The following is a 16,802-nucleotide window of genomic DNA, read 5'->3' on the forward strand; positions in this document are numbered from 1 at the left end:
ACAAGTAACAAAACCCAATAAAATTTATAACCGAAGTATTTAAACTTCGGGTCGTATCTCAAGAAATTGCAGGGAAGTATGATTTATTATTGGTTATGGAAAAAGGTGTATTTTTGGATTTTTGAAATAATGAACAAGTAATTTAAATGGCAAGAAAAGTAAATTAATAATTATAAAGAAAACTCTTGGCAAGGTATAAGAACTGGAAATCCTATCCTAGTTATCCTTATCAGGTGTGATGAGAATTAGATTTTGCTCCCACTTAGTTGACCCTTACTAAATAAAGGTAAGTCAAGTGGACTAATTAACTTGATTCCTCAGTCCTAGTCAACTCCTATGGAAAGACTAGCTTTAGAGGGATCCAAATCAATCAGCAATCCTAATTTCCAATCAACTGCTGAGTTTGATAACTCAAGCGTTACCAATTACTTAATCAAAACCAAAAAGAGGAAAATCTAAATTAAATTGAAAGCATCATAAATAGAATAAAACAATCATAAATCTGAAATACCTCAATTTGCATTAAATAGAATATTCAAATCTTAACATGAAAAGTTCATAAACCAAATTGAAAAGATAAATAACAATTAAAGTAATAGAATAAATAAAAGTAGAAAATAAGTCAAAGGAATATTGAACCTGTGATTGAAGAAATAACCATAAAATAAGAGGAATCCTAATTCCTAAAACCTAAGAGAGAGGAGAGAGCCTCTCTCTCTAAAAACTACATCTAAATCCTAAAATTGTGTATTATGAATGTTGTATATGTCTCTCCTTTTTTATTCCTCTATTCTCTGGCTTATATTCTGTGTTTCTGGCTTAGATCTGGGCCAAAAAGGGGTCCAAAAATCGCTGGGGGCGTTTTCTGCAGATTCCTGTATGTGACGTCTGTCACGCGAGCGCGTGGGTCACGCGTTCGCGTGGTCTGGAGTTTTTCCTTGTCACGCGTACGCATCAGTCACGCGTAGGCGTCATTTGCATTCTGCCTAAGGCACGCGTTCGCGTAGGTCACGCATCCGTGTCGCTGCCATTTTGCGCTAGGCACGCGTCCGCGTCGTCCATGCGTTCGTGTCGCTGCCTTTTCTTCAAAACTCCATTTTTATGCTTTCCTTCCATTTTTGTATGTTTCCTTTCTGTCTTCTAAGCCATTCCTACTCTATGAAGCCTGAAAATACTTAACACACAAATCACGGCATCGAATGGTAATAAGGGATAATTAAATTTTAATAATTTTAAAGTATAGGAAACATGTTTTCACATATATCATAAAATAAGGAAGGAAAAGTAAAACCATGGAATTCATATGAATAAGTGGGTGAAGAACTGATAAAAACACTTAAATTGAGCACAAGATACATCATAAAATATGGGTTTATCAACCTCCCCACACTTAAACAATAGCATGTCCTCATGCTAAATCCAAGAGAAAGAAATGAAGGTAGAATGGTAGAATTTTATACAATGCAATCTATTCTAAATGCAAGCTACCTACATGAATCATGCAATTCTAATTATTATCCACCTATATATATATAGAGCTTACATGTGGTTAATTTGATTCATATTTTCGAGGAATCATATATGCATAGCCAAACCTAAATCATGTTAAAGCATTTTCATAATTGAGTTGGGTTAAAAATATTTCACAAACTTGCAAGACAATTAAATAATTAAATCTGGATATATGGAGATGAGCTTTTGAACCCTCACTGGATTTGTGTTTACTCTCTATTCACTCAGTGTTTGGGGTTAATCACTATATTCTTTTCTATTCTTGCTTTCTAAAACTTTGTTCTTCATCTAATGAATCAACAAATATATAATGTATACATACAAATATCATGAGGTCTTTTTCAAGATTGTAATGGGGCCAACGTAAAGGTAAGGGTATATATATATATATATAAACCAAAGTGCAAAATGCAGAAATAAAGTAAAAATACAGAAAAATGTGCAAGTACTGAAAGATAAATAAGATAAGATAAAATAAAAATAAAAATACAGAAAATAAACAAAATAGGATAAAAGAGAGTCTGAAAAGTGGTTCACCAAAATAAAGTTTGCCGGAGATGGCGACCTCCCCACACTTAAATAATAGCATCGTCCTCGATGCTCACTCAAGCTGGGTGTGAAGAAGTGTCATCTCCGGAAGGATGTGCTGCTGGTGTCTCAATGGTGGGCTGAGGGTCTGCAGTCTCAATGAGTGTCGGAGGGTCTGCCTGCTGAAGTGGAGGCTCTGTCTGCAGAGGGATCTCTGGATCAGCCGGCTGTATCTGATGGGATCCTCCTCATGATGTGGCACAGCCTGCTCAGGTCCTGCCTGCTCAACCTCTGCATGTGCCTCCTCCTCATGATCGTCTGCCTCCTCCTCAGATGGCTCAGAAGGGGTGTCAGGCTCGGAGAGGATGTCGTGGTGGCCATATTGGATCATCAACTTTAAGTGCTCATAGCGTCACAAGATCGGATCATCAACTTTAAGTGCTCATAGCGTTGCTTGTTGCGATGCTCAGATCTCTCATATCGCCGCTGGTTGCGGCGCTTCATCTGGTCTAACCGGTCAAATAGGCGATGCACGAGGTGGTAAATGGGCTCTGAAGCAGGTGCAGGTGCAGTAGTGGTGGCAGGTGCAGCAGGGGATGCTGAAGGGGCAGCAGAAGATGTAGCTGCCTCAGCAGAGGCAGTGAGAAATGGAGGTCTGTAGCCTAAAGCCTGGAACTTCCTGCTGTGAGGGATAATCTTCTTGCAGTCTGCATCGATTGGCTTCTCATCTGCCAGCTCCCAGGGCACCTCAGCTCAACGGCCTAACTGAGTGATCAAATATGAAAAAGGGAGGGTGCCTCTGACATGGACTCTGGCCATGTAATACCGAATAAAGCAGGGCAGGTATAAGTCATTTTCCTCCATCACACACCATATGAGGATAATCATAGTAGCTGGCACCTCCGTCTCATGAGTGCTCGGCATCACGTAGTTACTCAAAATTTGCTGCCAAAGCCGAGCCTCATCATTCAGGTAGATAATCTTTATTCCTTTTGGGGCCACTGTGGACTTGCTCATGACCCATGGGACAGTAGGATCAAGAGCTATGGTTCTCTTGACTGCGTCCCAGTCAAATCTCATGAATCTCATATCCTCATCAGCCTTTTGGTAACCATCTGGCTGATCTGACTTAGGCTGAAGTTGGAGGATTTCTTTAATAGCTTCCTCAGTAACTAGTATCAGCTTGCCTCTGAGTTGGACTGCATCCAGGGATGTTTTGAAGTACTTACAGTAGAATTCTCTGACCCAGGATGAGTTGACTTCAGTCAAGTTCCTTTCCAAGAAGAACCAGCCTCTCTGTTTAATTTTGTTCTGAAGTGTATTGTTTGAGTTCTTCTGGAATTTTGAGGTTCCTTTCCAGGTATAGGTTTCTGGAAGTGGCAAAAACTGGATACTTTAGCTCACAGTATCTGATCAGCCTTTTCCTGCGGGGTAAAGTTATTCTCCTGCCAAGAATCGTCATGGAGGATATCCAAAATAGAGAAAGAGAATTCTCCTCTTTTCCTTTTGCCAGTGGTTGCTTTACCCTTGCCTTTACTTTTAGGGTCAGACATCCCGAAAAGCAGAAATTCCAGGATACAGTTTAAGAATTAAAGCAGGAAAATAGGTAAGCAATTAGGAATATATTAATAGAAACATAGAGGGGCAAAAGAGGAATAAAGTGGCAATATAAGCATGAATTGAGTTGAATTGAAGTAAAATTTTGGATTGTGGGCAAGTTAAAAGTTGGAGTAGAAAAATAACAATCCTAAAACTTTGATGTGCGGAATTGTTTGTTAATTAGGAACAACACTAAACATGCCTTGAAGTGGTTTGACAGTGGTTAGTTGAAAACTAAGAAGTTAGGAAGTTAAAAATGGTTAAGAGTTAAAAATGAAATTAAAGTAAGTGGCATGGTGTTGTGGTTCCCAATAACTAAAATTGCACAAATTTAAAAACAAGTAACTCAAATTCAAGTAAAAATTGTAGATTATTGATGATTAATCATGGAAAAGAATTGAAAATTCAAAGTGAAATCATCAATAATTTGATTTAATCAAATAAGGGAATCAGAAAGAATGAGAAAGCTGGCCCGTGCATTCATGAATTGCTTTGGTTAAAACCATTTAGTGCAAAATTAGAAAGTTCCAAAACGAATTCATGAATGGTAGTGGAGTGAGATAATATGCTGAAAAAATTTGGGCAGCATTTCGTCTAAAAATTGGACATTCTCGGGTAATAAACAACAGCAAAAACCAGTTCATATGATAATAAAATAGTGCAGGAAAGAGTAACAAATAGTAATGCATATGAATTCAAATGAAACAAACTCAATCTGCATCAAAGAATAGTAAGGGATAGCATATGAACAACATCATCATCACAACATATTCGAAATTGCAAAACAGATTAATCAATTAACAAGAACGGTGCAATTATCATGCCTAAATCCACTAACCACATCCTAGGTACCTAACCACCTAAAATCAACTACGATCATGCATCTCTAACTATCCTAATTTCAACAAAAATAAAAAAACTAACTAACTAATTAACGGGAAAAAGTATTCAGTGTTTGGCGGAACCTGGTAGGCAGAGGAACAGAATTAGGGCGCAGAAAGATGGTGTTGGTGGTGGCAGTGACGTGACGGCGCTGAGAGGTGGTGTGGCGGCGGTTCGGTGGAGGCAGTGGTGGCTATGTGGTGGTTCAGGGTGAAAGGGGAAGAAAAAGGGAAGAAGAAGGGGAGGGAGGAGGGGGTTGGGGCGTGGTGGCGCGCGGAGGTCCTGGGAGGTGACGGCGGCGCTGGGCGGCTTGGGGACGGGGCGGCGCGGCGGTGGGGGAGTAGGGTAGTGGAGTGGAGGAAGAAGGAGGAAGAAGGGAAGGGGTGGTTCCGGCGAGGGTGCCACGGTGGTTCTGGTCGGCGATGGTGGGGCGGCTCGGTGAGAGGTGGTGGTGATATGGTGGTTGGGAGAAAGGAGAAGAGAGAGTGCAGAAGGGCAGGGAGGGGTTTTGGGGACGCGAAAGGGGTAGGGTTTCGCGTGGGTTGGGGTTAGGGTATTTAAATCCACGCGAACGCGTGGGGCGCGCGATCGCGTGTTTAGGGCGAAAAGGGAATGACGCGAATGCGTCAATGACGCGATCGCATGATTGGTGGATAATGAAGGTGACGCGTACGCATGGGGCACGCGTACGCGTTGCTCAGAATTGTGCTAAACGCACAATTCCAGCGTCGTTTTGGCGCAACTCTCTGTTTCCAATCAGGGGGCAATGATTTCCATACGACGCGTACGCGTCGCCTACGTTTTCGTGTGGTGTGTGTGAAGTGAAAGTGACGCATTCGTGTCACTGACATGATCGCGTGGCCCAAATTGTGCTTAATGCACCACAGCCGCACGATTCTAGCCCAACTTTCTGGGCATTGGATTTGTGACGCCGATTTTGACTCGACGCCCACGCGTGGCCCATCGCACGCGTGGGGTGCTTTTTTTTATGCAGGATGCAAAATGTACTGATAGTGTGGATGCTATGAATAATTCCAGGTTCGATGTAAATAGAATAAAATAAAACTAAAAAACAAACAAAACGAAATAAAATCAAAATTGAAGAAAAAGAATGATCATACCATGGTGGGTTGTCTCCCACCTAGCACTTTTAGTTAAAGTCCTTAAGTTGGACATTTGTTGAGCTTCCTGCTATGGTAGTTTGTGCTTGAATTCATCCAAAAATCTCCACCAGTGTTTGGAATTCCAATAGCCTATGGGGTCCCAAACTAGGCATATTAAATCCTTTGAGTAAATTCAAACAGGTGTTCAGGTTCCTTGGGTGTTGAATGTCAGAATAGATTCCAGGATCCCAAACCTTGCTTTTATATCCGCCTTTGTCTCGATCTATATTTTTCTAGCCGGGCGGTTTGGAAGTTGTATTCTCACCAAGATGACCAAACATCTTCCGAGTCCCATTCAATCGAACTCGAAACCAATCCCTACACTTCAAAGTGAAGCGTGGAACCTTATTGAATTTTGCATACCAGCTCTGAGCACGAACCATTTCCCTTTTACTCTTAAAGCCACAAAGAGCTCTAAGCTGGCCATCTGTTTCAAGCAAACCATATTCAAGTGGAAAAGTAAAGATAAAGGTTAAAGATTTTACCCACTTGAAATTTGTATTGAGTGGTAGTGGCCTTGGGATAGGTACTTCCAGTGGTCTTGCAAGCTCTGCTCCCTTGTATTCTTCCGTGAATTCTTCCACTTCTTTGCAAACTTTTTCAACTGCAACCACGTCTTGATCAAAGTCTTCGATATCTTCCTCATCACTCAAGTCATAATTTGGAGGTTGAGAGAAGTCTACCTCCGTATCATCTTCGTATTTACTTGGGGAAGATTCTTCAGTCTCAAAGAATTCACTTGCGGATGCAAGTTCATTACTAGGAGAACTTGACTTGTGATTATCATTATCAAGGAAACTCGCTTCTTGAGTTGTTCCGTCCAGTTCTTCATAAGATATCTGCTTTGGGGGCTGTGCACTATCCTCTTTAGCATCAATTGCAAATTCTTCGATGGAATTCTCCACAATTCTGGATTCCCATGGAGGTTCAGCATCTCCTAAGTCTTCAACCAATTCTTCTTCTTCGATAATTTCAGCTTCTTCCACTTGTTCCAGTACAAAGTCATGCTCCTTACTGTCCATTGGAGTTTCTAGTATCTCCTTCATGCTACGTTCTTCATTAGATTGTCCACATGAAGCCATGGGGGTTCCTTGAGTGTCCGAACGTCGGGAAGGTAATCGATTGATTGCTTGCTCCAGTTGTTGAAGGGTTGCATGGAATTTTTTCACTGTTTTTTTTTAGTTGCTCTCTTGATTCTTGGGTCGATGGATATGGACATGGTGCATAGGGAAGTGGTGGTTCTTGGGAGTAATTGGATTGAAATTGGGGTGGATATGGGTTAAGGTCATATGGAGGTGAATGGTAGTAGGGGACTTGTGAGTATGGTGGTTCAAAGCTATGTTGAAAAGCTGGGTTATAGGCGTATGATGGGCTTGTTGGTAACTACAAGGGAGTCCACCATATCTATCATCTTGGTATGCACCTTGGAATGGCTCTTGACTGTAGTAATTTGGTGGGTGTTGGTTGTCACGAAAGGGTCCACCATAACTGTTGTCTCGACATGCATTGTTGAATGGTCGTCGTCCACGGTAGTTTGGAAGGTGTTGTTGCCTAAAGGGTTGATCATATCCTCATGGCTCTGTCCATCTCTGATTGTTTTGACCTTGATGCATGTTCCTGTTATAATTTCCATTCCTTGCGACAACATTGGAACCAAACTCAAAGCGAAGGGGGTGAGAACTCATAGTAACTAATAAAAATTAAAAACAAAAAAAAATAAAAACAAATAAATAAGCAAAATAAAATATTTACAATAACCAATAATAAGGTACACATTTGCAATTCCCCGGCAACGGTACCATTTTTTGTACGAAAGGATTCTCTGTTAGTTTAGAAACTATACTTGCAACGCGATTATATTTTTATAAAAATTTCTTTACCGACATTAAATCCAAATTGTCAGAGGCATTAGGCGCAGCTAACCCGGTGCTAAACACCGGTGATGTGGCGTTTAGCGCCCAACTTGCTTTGTTGTATTACTGGCACTAAACGCCAGTGGTCCGGCGCTAAACGCCAACTCCCTTTTTTTGTTTAGAATATCCCGACACTAAACGCCAGAGTGACAACGATGAATTCTTTTTACATTGTGCACCTGACGCTAAACGCCCAGAAATGGTACTAAACGCCAAAGTGCCAGTAGCCAACTCTTCTTGTGTCACACTCCTGGCGCTAAACGCCGAATAGCAGCGTTAAACGTCAAGAATCTAGTAAAATCCATTTTGTTGTACCAACACCTTTTATTTAATTAGTTATCTAATTTAATTTGTAACCTTTGTAACATTCTTAATCAAGTAAAATAAAAATTTCAATTTGTATAGAAATATTCCAATACTCTTAATAACAACTCTCTTCCGTTTGCCAACAAAAATCATTGGCTTCATAATACCCTGTAATTCATCACCAAATAGAATGGCAAAAGTAAGTAAATGGCACGAGTATCTCGATCCTTGGACAAAAAACGAGAAAAGCACATCTAAACCCTTAGGATGTTTTACGTGAGAGAAATATGTGCTTCTTTCCTGGTGGTGTTTGATTTTATTTAGTAGATGTAATTGGAGGGAGATTAGAAGATGATTAAAATTTATTATTTTTTATTATTAATTAATTATTAATATTTAAAAAATATAGACTAAAAGTATGCTATTAAATAATAATGTTAAAAAATAAAAAAAATATTTAAAATTTATTTTATTTAACATATATTAATTATGTAAATAATTAATAAATATTAAATAAGATAAATTCTAACTTATTTTTGGTTAATTTGTTTTTGTTATTAGATATTTTCGATTGTTAAATTATTAAATCAAAGAAATTGAATTGATAATTAAAAGTGATGGCAAAAACAAAAAATTCTAATAATACTCAAGCAATTTTCATGTAACTATTACGCGTTAACACATTAGTGTCTTCTTTTAGCTAACTAAATTATAGGTACAAAAAGTCTAGGAGGCTAATATTTTTATTAAAATTTGGCCAACATTTAACCAGAAAAAAAAAGTGAGTAATTTTACACTATTAGATATAATCTCACATCATTAAAAATATTAATGATAACTAATTTATAGTTACAAATCACAAAATCTAGTCACCTCCTAGCCCTCGTCTTATACAGGTATTCATTCATTTATTCCAGCCAATATATATTGCCTCTCATCTATGAGCCTTCCCAAGGCGGCAAAAAAAATTCAGGAAAAATGCTACATAGTTAACAATATTGTTGTCCAATATTCTTTCATCAAGAATTAAGATTATAACTAAGGCCAACATAGATTCTAGCGTGCCACACAAGAGCTACTTCTTGTCCATATGTAAAGCTATTGTACTGCAGCAATTAAACATCAGTAACGTTGTGTGTATAACTTTTGAGGGTGTCTAGCACAAGTAGCTTTAGCATGGAGATTTCAATTGATGAAGAGAAATCCACCCAACAACTTACAAGCAAAAAGGGTGGCGTTCGAACCATGCCTTTTATCATAGGTGATATCATACACCTGTTTCTACTTATGCACACACACATCAGTAGTAAATATGCGATTTCCAACTTTTTCTCTTCTTTTTCTTTCAGCAAATGAGACCTTCGAAAATGTTGCAAGTGTAGGTCTGCATATAAATATGATATTGTACTTACTGTATGAGTATCATTTTGATCCTGCAACCGGAGCTATCATTATATTCCTGTGGAATGCCATGTCCAATTTCATGCCTATCTTTGGCGCTTTTCTTTCTGATTCTCTCCTTGGAAGATTTCGTGTTATTGCAGGAGGAACTGTCATGGAGCTTCTTGTAAGATAACTAACGCCATCATTCATTAGTTTCTAATTTCTATACTTCAAAACTGACTAATTATTAATTGTGATCAATTTTAGGGCCTAGTTGTGTTGTGGCTTACTGCAATCATACGGAGTGCAAGGCCTCCGGAGTGTCACGCGCAGCCATGTCCAACTCCGACGCCACCTCAACTGCTGCTTCTTATCTCTTCCCTTGCTTTAACAGCTATAGGAGCTGGTGGCATTAGGCCATGCTCCATAGCCTTTGGTGCTGATCAAATCAACCACCCTGAGAACCCTCAAAATGAGAGGAATATGAAGAGCTTCTTCAATTGGTACTATGTTTCGGTTGGAATATCAGTGATGGTGGCAGTGATATTCATTGTGTACATTCAAGCCAAATATGGATGGATTGTAGGTTTTGGGATTCCTGTAGGGCTAATGATAGTTTCAGCAACAGTGTTCTTCTTGGGTTCTCTCTTGTATGTCAAAGTGAAACCAAATAAGAGTTTATTCACAGGATTTGCACAAGTGATTGCCGCAGCTTGGAAAAACAGACACTTGGCCTTGCCTCCTAACAATTCTGAAACCAGTTGGTATTTCAAAAATGGATCAAATCTCGTTGAACCAACAAATAAAGCAAGGTAACTGATTTCTAGTTCCATAGATGTATGTTATCACCCTTTACATTAATACAATAGAACCTATGAATGTAGGTACCTGAACAAGGCTTGCATGATCAAGAACAGAGAGAGAGAGTTGGACTCTGATGGAATTCCGGTTGATCCATGGAATCTATGCACAGTGAGACAAGTGGAAGAGTTGAAAGCAATTATCAAAGTGCTTCCCATGTGGTCCACCGGAATCATCCTTGCCACCATCATCTCCCAGCACAGTTTCTCTGTGGTCCAAGCAGGCAGCATGGACCGCCACCTCTTTGGATTAGAGCTTCCACCAACTAGCTTCAGTGTCTTCTTGATCCTCTCTTTAACCATATGGGTTGCCATCTACGACCGCCTCCTAATTCCCTTGCTGAAATCAAGAGGACTGACATTGAAGCATAGAATGGGAGCAGGGTTAGTACTCTCATGTTTGGCCATGGTAGTTGCAGCATTGGTAGAGAGGAAGAGAAGGAACGAAGCCATAAAAGAAGGGTTCATAGACAACCCAAAAGGTGTGGTTCACATGTCTGCAATGTGGCTTGTTCCGCAGTATTGCTTAACTGGTTTAGCTGAGGCTCTTAATGCGATTGGACAGATAGAATTCTATTACTCTCAGTTCCCTAAAACAATGTCAAGCATTGCTGTTGCACTCTTCTACCTTGGATTAGGGATGGGGAACCTTGTAGCCAGCATCATTGTTAAGGTTGTGAATGTTGGAACAAGGAGATCAAATGGAGTGAGTTGGTTATCGACCAATCTTAACAGAGGATACTATGATTATTACTATGCGCTGCTCTCTATTCTAAGTTTTATTAATGTCTTGTACTTTCTTTTATGTAGTTGGATTTATGGGAATACTCAAGATATTAATAATTGGGATGATGAACAAGAGGCTGATCATGGCATACACAAAATTTGAGGATTCAAATTGAACTACTTAAACTCGTACTACTTTTTTAACTAGGGGTGTGCATGGCCCGGCCCGACCCGAACATTCGGCTCGGATCCGAACACTTTAGGGGTTAATTTGGTGTGATTTCACCGGGTTTAGAGCCGGGTAAGGGTCTCAAAAATAGACCCAGTCATTATTTCGGGTCGGGTTCGGGGTCATGGCTCGAGTCACCCGAACTCGGCCCGGTGGCCCGGTCATCATTTACAATTAATATTTTGTGTTATTAGTGATAGATGATGGCTCTTCTTATGTGGAATTTAAGTATTGTAAACCTTAATATTTTGTGTTATTAGTTATTATAAGACTATAAATTAATGTTTTATATTTAAAATGCATAAGATTTTAGACTAATGCATAATATTGTGTTATTTGTATTGATTTAAATATTTGGTGTTATTAGACAATATTAGTATTGATTATGGTTATACTTTAATTTTAGAGAAGAGTTAGTTCTTGTTATAATTATCTAAGTGAATTTTACCATGTCAAATAATGGTTGGAGTCTTTGAAATTTGGATATTTTCATATGCTAACTTATAAGAAGGTATCAAGGTAATGTAATGTTAACGGCACGGTTTTCATCCGATATTTACTCGGTATATTCGTGGCCCGAAAGTGTATAAGTTTCATCGGGTTTAGGGCTGGGTTCGAGTCTAATAAATAGGCCCGTTATATATTTCGGATCGGGTCTAAGTCACATCAAACCCAATTTCATCCGACCCATGCACACCCCTATTTTTAACAATCATTGTAATGTTGCTGAAATTTTTCTACCCCCTCTAAAGCCCTGGCAGGGTAGAATGCTTTGAGTCTGTTATAACAATTTTTCAAAGAAAAGATATTAGTCGTTTTTTGTTTTTTTTTTATTTTTTTTTTGGAGTAAATAGTTAAAAGAAAATGTTTGATAACAAAAAAATTTCAGCCATAAATAATCAAAATTTTCTATAATTTACTTCATTTATATAACTTCATAACATTTTAATTTTTTATCTCACTCTCCTATCAATCTACTTATCATATTTTTATCAATTTCACTTATTAATAATATTAATTATAATATTATTTTCTTAACTATTAAGCATTTTTGTAATCACTACGTAATATTCTCTTTTATAATTTTAATGTTATATTTAAGAATACAATAAAGACTAATAACAATAAAAAATGGTAATAATAATACATATTAAATAATTTTAATTATAATTGATTTTTATTTCCTTTGATTCATTATTATCATTGCAGGAGTTGCAAACATGGAAGTTTTGTTTATTAGGTTTTTTATTGTTAGAAGGATCATGCAGGTCATTTATTCCTCAGGCTAAAAATTACAACTTTAGTTCAATTACAAGCACAATTGAGATAGGCCAAGGAAATTTATAAAAAGTCGCTGTGATCATTGCAAATAGTATGGCATTTGAATTAGACTTTAATACGGTACCTATGTCGGAAGGAGTTTAAGAATAATTTGAATAACAAACGGACTCACCTGACGAGTTTGTTGCCAGTCAACCAGTTTTCGAAAATATGAAAAATCATACTAGCTTTGATGAGGTATGGTAATAAACTGATTTTTTTTTGTGTAATTTTTATGTGCAGTCATACTTATAATGTACTAACTAAATTCATACATATAACATTTATAAGTTCATATATATACAACGAATATCTAAAAATTAAATTCATGTTTATTAGATATTACATCCATACACGTATCATTTTTTAGTTATTGCATAAGTCTAACAAGTTAACACAAATATTTTTAAATTTTATCCTAATTGCATTTGAAAAAATGTCAAAATATTAAATTAATTTATTTAATTGATAAATTTACTCATAACATCTATAAATTCATACACATAACATCCACAATTTTATATTAATAACATCCATAATTTTGTACTCATAGTATTCATAATTTTTTTTTGGCAAACAAAGAGCTCAACACATTAAAGTGGAGCAACCAGAACCAGACAACAAACCATACAGACAACTAAAGGAATTAGCACAAACACAAATGAAAAAAATTCTCATGTCATCTTCGGTATGGCCATCAACAACACAAGGAATTCACACATCTCCACTCATTGCAGCTAAGTCAGGTCATGTTGATAATTTCTTCTACCCCTTTGCTCTTATTCTGAAATATCCTCCTATTCCTTTCTAACCAAATATTCCAAATGATCGCACAAAAGCACATCAATCACTGCTTTCGATCCTCTTTTCTACGCAGCTCTTTTGTCCAGCTAAGAAAATGTTCCTTCATCGAATTCGAAATAGACCACTGGCGGCCAAACCCAGCTATCCACGCACTCCACACCTGCCAAGAAAAATCACAGCCAAGAAACAAGTGATGGACCTATTCACCTTCTTTGTTACATAAGACACAACCAATATTCATAATTTCATACATATTATGTCTATAATTAATAAATTTTATAATTAATATTACCAAATTTTAAACTATGCGTCTTATTGTATTCTTTAAATTATCTCATATGTGCACTAATGGGTCATGATTTTAATTATTTTAATATTTTTTATTTAATATTCATATGTATGCTTATTTATTGATTTTAATATGACAAGTTAATAATTATTTTTAAAAATTTATTTTTTAATTTTTGTTTGTATTTTATTTTTTATTTTCTAATAGTTTATATGTAAAATATGAGTTGTATAGTAGAAATTGTTAAAATTTTTTAATTTAACCTCCATAATTTCTGCAGAGAAATTGCATTTTAATGGGTAATAATGTGATTGAGAAATATTAGCGGGAGAAATTGAAATTGATTCGAAAAGAATATTAATGACTTCAAACACCAAAAAGAGTTGGTGGTGCGAAATTTATAACCCACAAACTAACCGAAAAGTGCACTGGGTCGTTGGTGCACGAATTATGAATCATATTTTTCACAACTCGTACCACTAACCAGCAAGTGCACTGGGTCGTCCAAGTAATACCTTACGTGAGTAAAGGTCGAATCCCACGGAGATTGTTGGTTTGAAGTAATCTATGGTTATCTTGCAATTCTTAGTCAGGAAGTCAATTGTATTTATCAGCTGAATTGCGAATAAATAAGAGAGCATGGGTTAAAGGTTACTTGTTATGCAGTAATGGAGAATATATTGGAGTTTTGGAGATGCTTTGTCTTCTGAATCCCTGCTTTCCTCTGTCCTCTGATTCACGCACACACGTCCTTCTATGGCAAGCTGTGTGTTGGGGCATCACCGTTGTCAATGGTTACATCCCCTCCTCTTGTGAAAATGGTCCAGATGCTCTGTCACAGCACGGCTAATCATCTGAGGTTCCCGATCGTGCTGGAATAGGAGTCACCCTCCTTTTGCGTCTGTTACTACGCCCAGCATTCGCGAGTTTGAAGCTCGTCACAGTCATTCAATCCCTGAATCCTACTCAGAATACCACAGACAAGGTTTAGACTTTCCGGATTCTCATGAATGCAGCCATCAATCTAGCTTATACCACGGAGATTCTGATTAAGGAATCTAAGAGATATTCATTCAATCTGATGTAGAACGGAGGTGATTGTCAGACACACGTTCATGGATTGAGGAAGGTGATGCGTGTCACTGATCATCACCTTCTCCATAGTTAGGCGCGAATGGATATCTTAGATAGGAACACGCATGTTTGAATAGAAAACAGAAATACTTGCATTAATTCATCGAGACACAGCAGAGCTCCTCACCCCCAACAATGGAGTTTAGAGACTCATGCCGTCAAAGAGTACAAAGTTTTGATCTAAAATATCATGAGATACAAAATAAGTCTCTAAAAGTTGTTTAAATACTAAACTAGTAGCCTAGGTTTACAGAAAATGAGTAAACTATAGCAGATGGTATAGAGATCCACTTCTGGGGCCCACTTGGTGTGTGCTGGGGCTGAGATTTGAGCAATTCACGTGCATAAGGCCATTTTGGGCGTTCAACGCTAGGTTTGGATCCATTTCTGGCGTTGAACTCCAACTTTTGATCCTTTTCTGGCGCTGGACGCCAGAATTGGGCAGAGAACTGGCGTTGAACGCCAGTTTACGTCGTCTATCCTTGAGCAAAGTATGAACTATTATATATTGCTGGAAAGCCCTGGATGTCTACTTTCCAACGCAATTGGAAGCACGCCATTTCAAGTTCTGTAGCTCCAGAAAATTCACTTTGAGTGCAGGGAGGTCAGAATCCAACAACATCAGCAGTCCTTTTTCAGCCTGAATCAGATTTTTGCTCAGCTCCCTCAATTTCAGCCAGAAAAATACCTGAAATTACAGAAAAATACACAACTCATAGTAAAATCCAGAAATATGAATTTTTCCTAAAAACTAATGAAAATAAACTAAAAACTAACTAAAACATACTAAAAACTATATGAAATTTACCCCAAAAAGCGTATAAAATATCCGCTCATCACAACACCAAACTTAAACTGTTGCTTGTCCTCAAGCAACTAGACAAATAAAATAGAAGACTAATAGGTTGAGAAGCAATAATATCTTAGAGTTTTTGAGTGAAGCTCCGATTCTAATTAGATGAGCGGGACTAGTAGCTTTTTGCTTCCGAACAGTTTTGGCATCTCACTTTATCCATTGAAGCTCAGAGTGATTGGCATCTATAAGAACTTAGAATTCAGATAGTGTTATTGATTCTCCTATTTTAGTATGATGATTCTTGAATACAGCTATTTCATGAGTTTTGGCCGTGGCCCTAAGCACTTTGTTTTCCAGTATTACCACCGGATACATAAATGCCACAGACACATAATTGGGTGAACCCTTTGGATTGTGACTCAGCTTTGCTAAAGTCCCCAATTAGAGGTGTCCAGAGTTCTTAAGCACACTCTTCTTTCTGCTTTGGACCTTGACTTTAACCGCTCAGTCTCAAGTTTTCACTTGACACCTTCACGCCACAAGCACATGGTTAGGGACAGCTTGATTTAGCCGCTTAGGCCAGGATTTTATTCCCTTAGGCCCTCCTATCCACTGATGCTCAAAGCCTTGGGATCCTTTTTATTACCCTTGCCTTTTGGTTTTTAAGGGCTATTGGCTTTTTCTGCTTGCTCTCTTTCTCTCTCTCTCTCTCTCTTTTTTTTTTGCTGCTTTTTCTTGCTTCAAGAATCATTTTTATGATTTTTCAGATTATCAATAACATGTCTCATGTTCATCATTCTTTCAAGAGCCAACATATTTAACAGTCTTAAACAACAAATTCAAAAGACGTATGCACTGTTCAAGCATTCATTCAGAAGACAGAAAGCATTGCCACCACATGTAACTAATTAGAATTTCTTTTATTAAAACTCGAAATTTTATTGCCTCTTATTCAAAAGATCTACTATTTTATTCATGTTTGTTGATGATGAGAAAAATAAACTATAGCTTAATTGGAGATAAAATCAAAATAGATACTAATCACTACTATATGACTCCTAAGGTAACTTCTATAATGACACTATCACAGAGTTAAAGTAGAAATTGGAATTTAACAACCTTAGTTATGGGAAACGGGTGTTCCTCGGATCTTTGGGGTGTTTGGTCCTTCAAGAGATAACTTCTGGCGCTTCAAGTCCCTCAAGTCACGCCCTTGCTCCTCTTGTTCTTTAAGCATATAGGTGAGAATTTGACTGTGCTCCTTCTGTTCTTTTATTATTTGTTCCATAGCTTCCCGTATCTTGGTAACAGACGTCTCAAGATACTCCCAGTATTCAGATTGAGGGATTTCTGGGAGA

General features: G+C 37.8%; 1 protein-coding gene across 1 annotated transcript; it reads left to right on the forward strand.

The window, feature by feature from the left end:
• The first annotated feature begins 8,871 nt into the window (after window positions 1-8,871).
• On the forward strand, window positions 8,872-11,089 carry LOC107632939 (protein NRT1/ PTR FAMILY 1.2-like). Its single transcript, XM_088509789.1, has 4 exons — window positions 8,872-9,164; window positions 9,253-9,470; window positions 9,554-10,098; window positions 10,171-11,089. Exons 1-4 carry the CDS (start codon window positions 9,080-9,082, stop codon window positions 11,033-11,035), a joined length of 1,713 nt encoding a protein of 570 aa, XP_088365915.1. The 5' UTR covers window positions 8,872-9,079; the 3' UTR covers window positions 11,036-11,089.
• The last annotated feature ends 5,713 nt before the right edge of the window (window positions 11,090-16,802 follow it).

This window comes from Arachis ipaensis, chromosome B3, assembly GCF_059453495.1.
Source record: "Arachis ipaensis isolate K30076 ecotype BB chromosome B3, ASM5945349v1, whole genome shotgun sequence".
Taxonomy (NCBI): domain Eukaryota; kingdom Viridiplantae; phylum Streptophyta; class Magnoliopsida; order Fabales; family Fabaceae; genus Arachis; species Arachis ipaensis.

Bases quoted from the DNA above. Each gene is read 5' to 3' on its own strand.
- LOC107632939 (XM_088509789.1), top strand. From the start codon at position 9,080: ATGGAGATTTCAATTGATGAAGAGAAATCCACCCAACAACTTACAAGC. The intron at 9,471-9,553 runs GTAAGATAACTA...GATCAATTTTAG, and splicing joins GAACTGTCATGGAGCTTCTT to GGCCTAGTTGTGTTGTGGCT. The intron at 10,099-10,170 runs GTAACTGATTTC...CTATGAATGTAG, and splicing joins GAACCAACAAATAAAGCAAG to GTACCTGAACAAGGCTTGCA.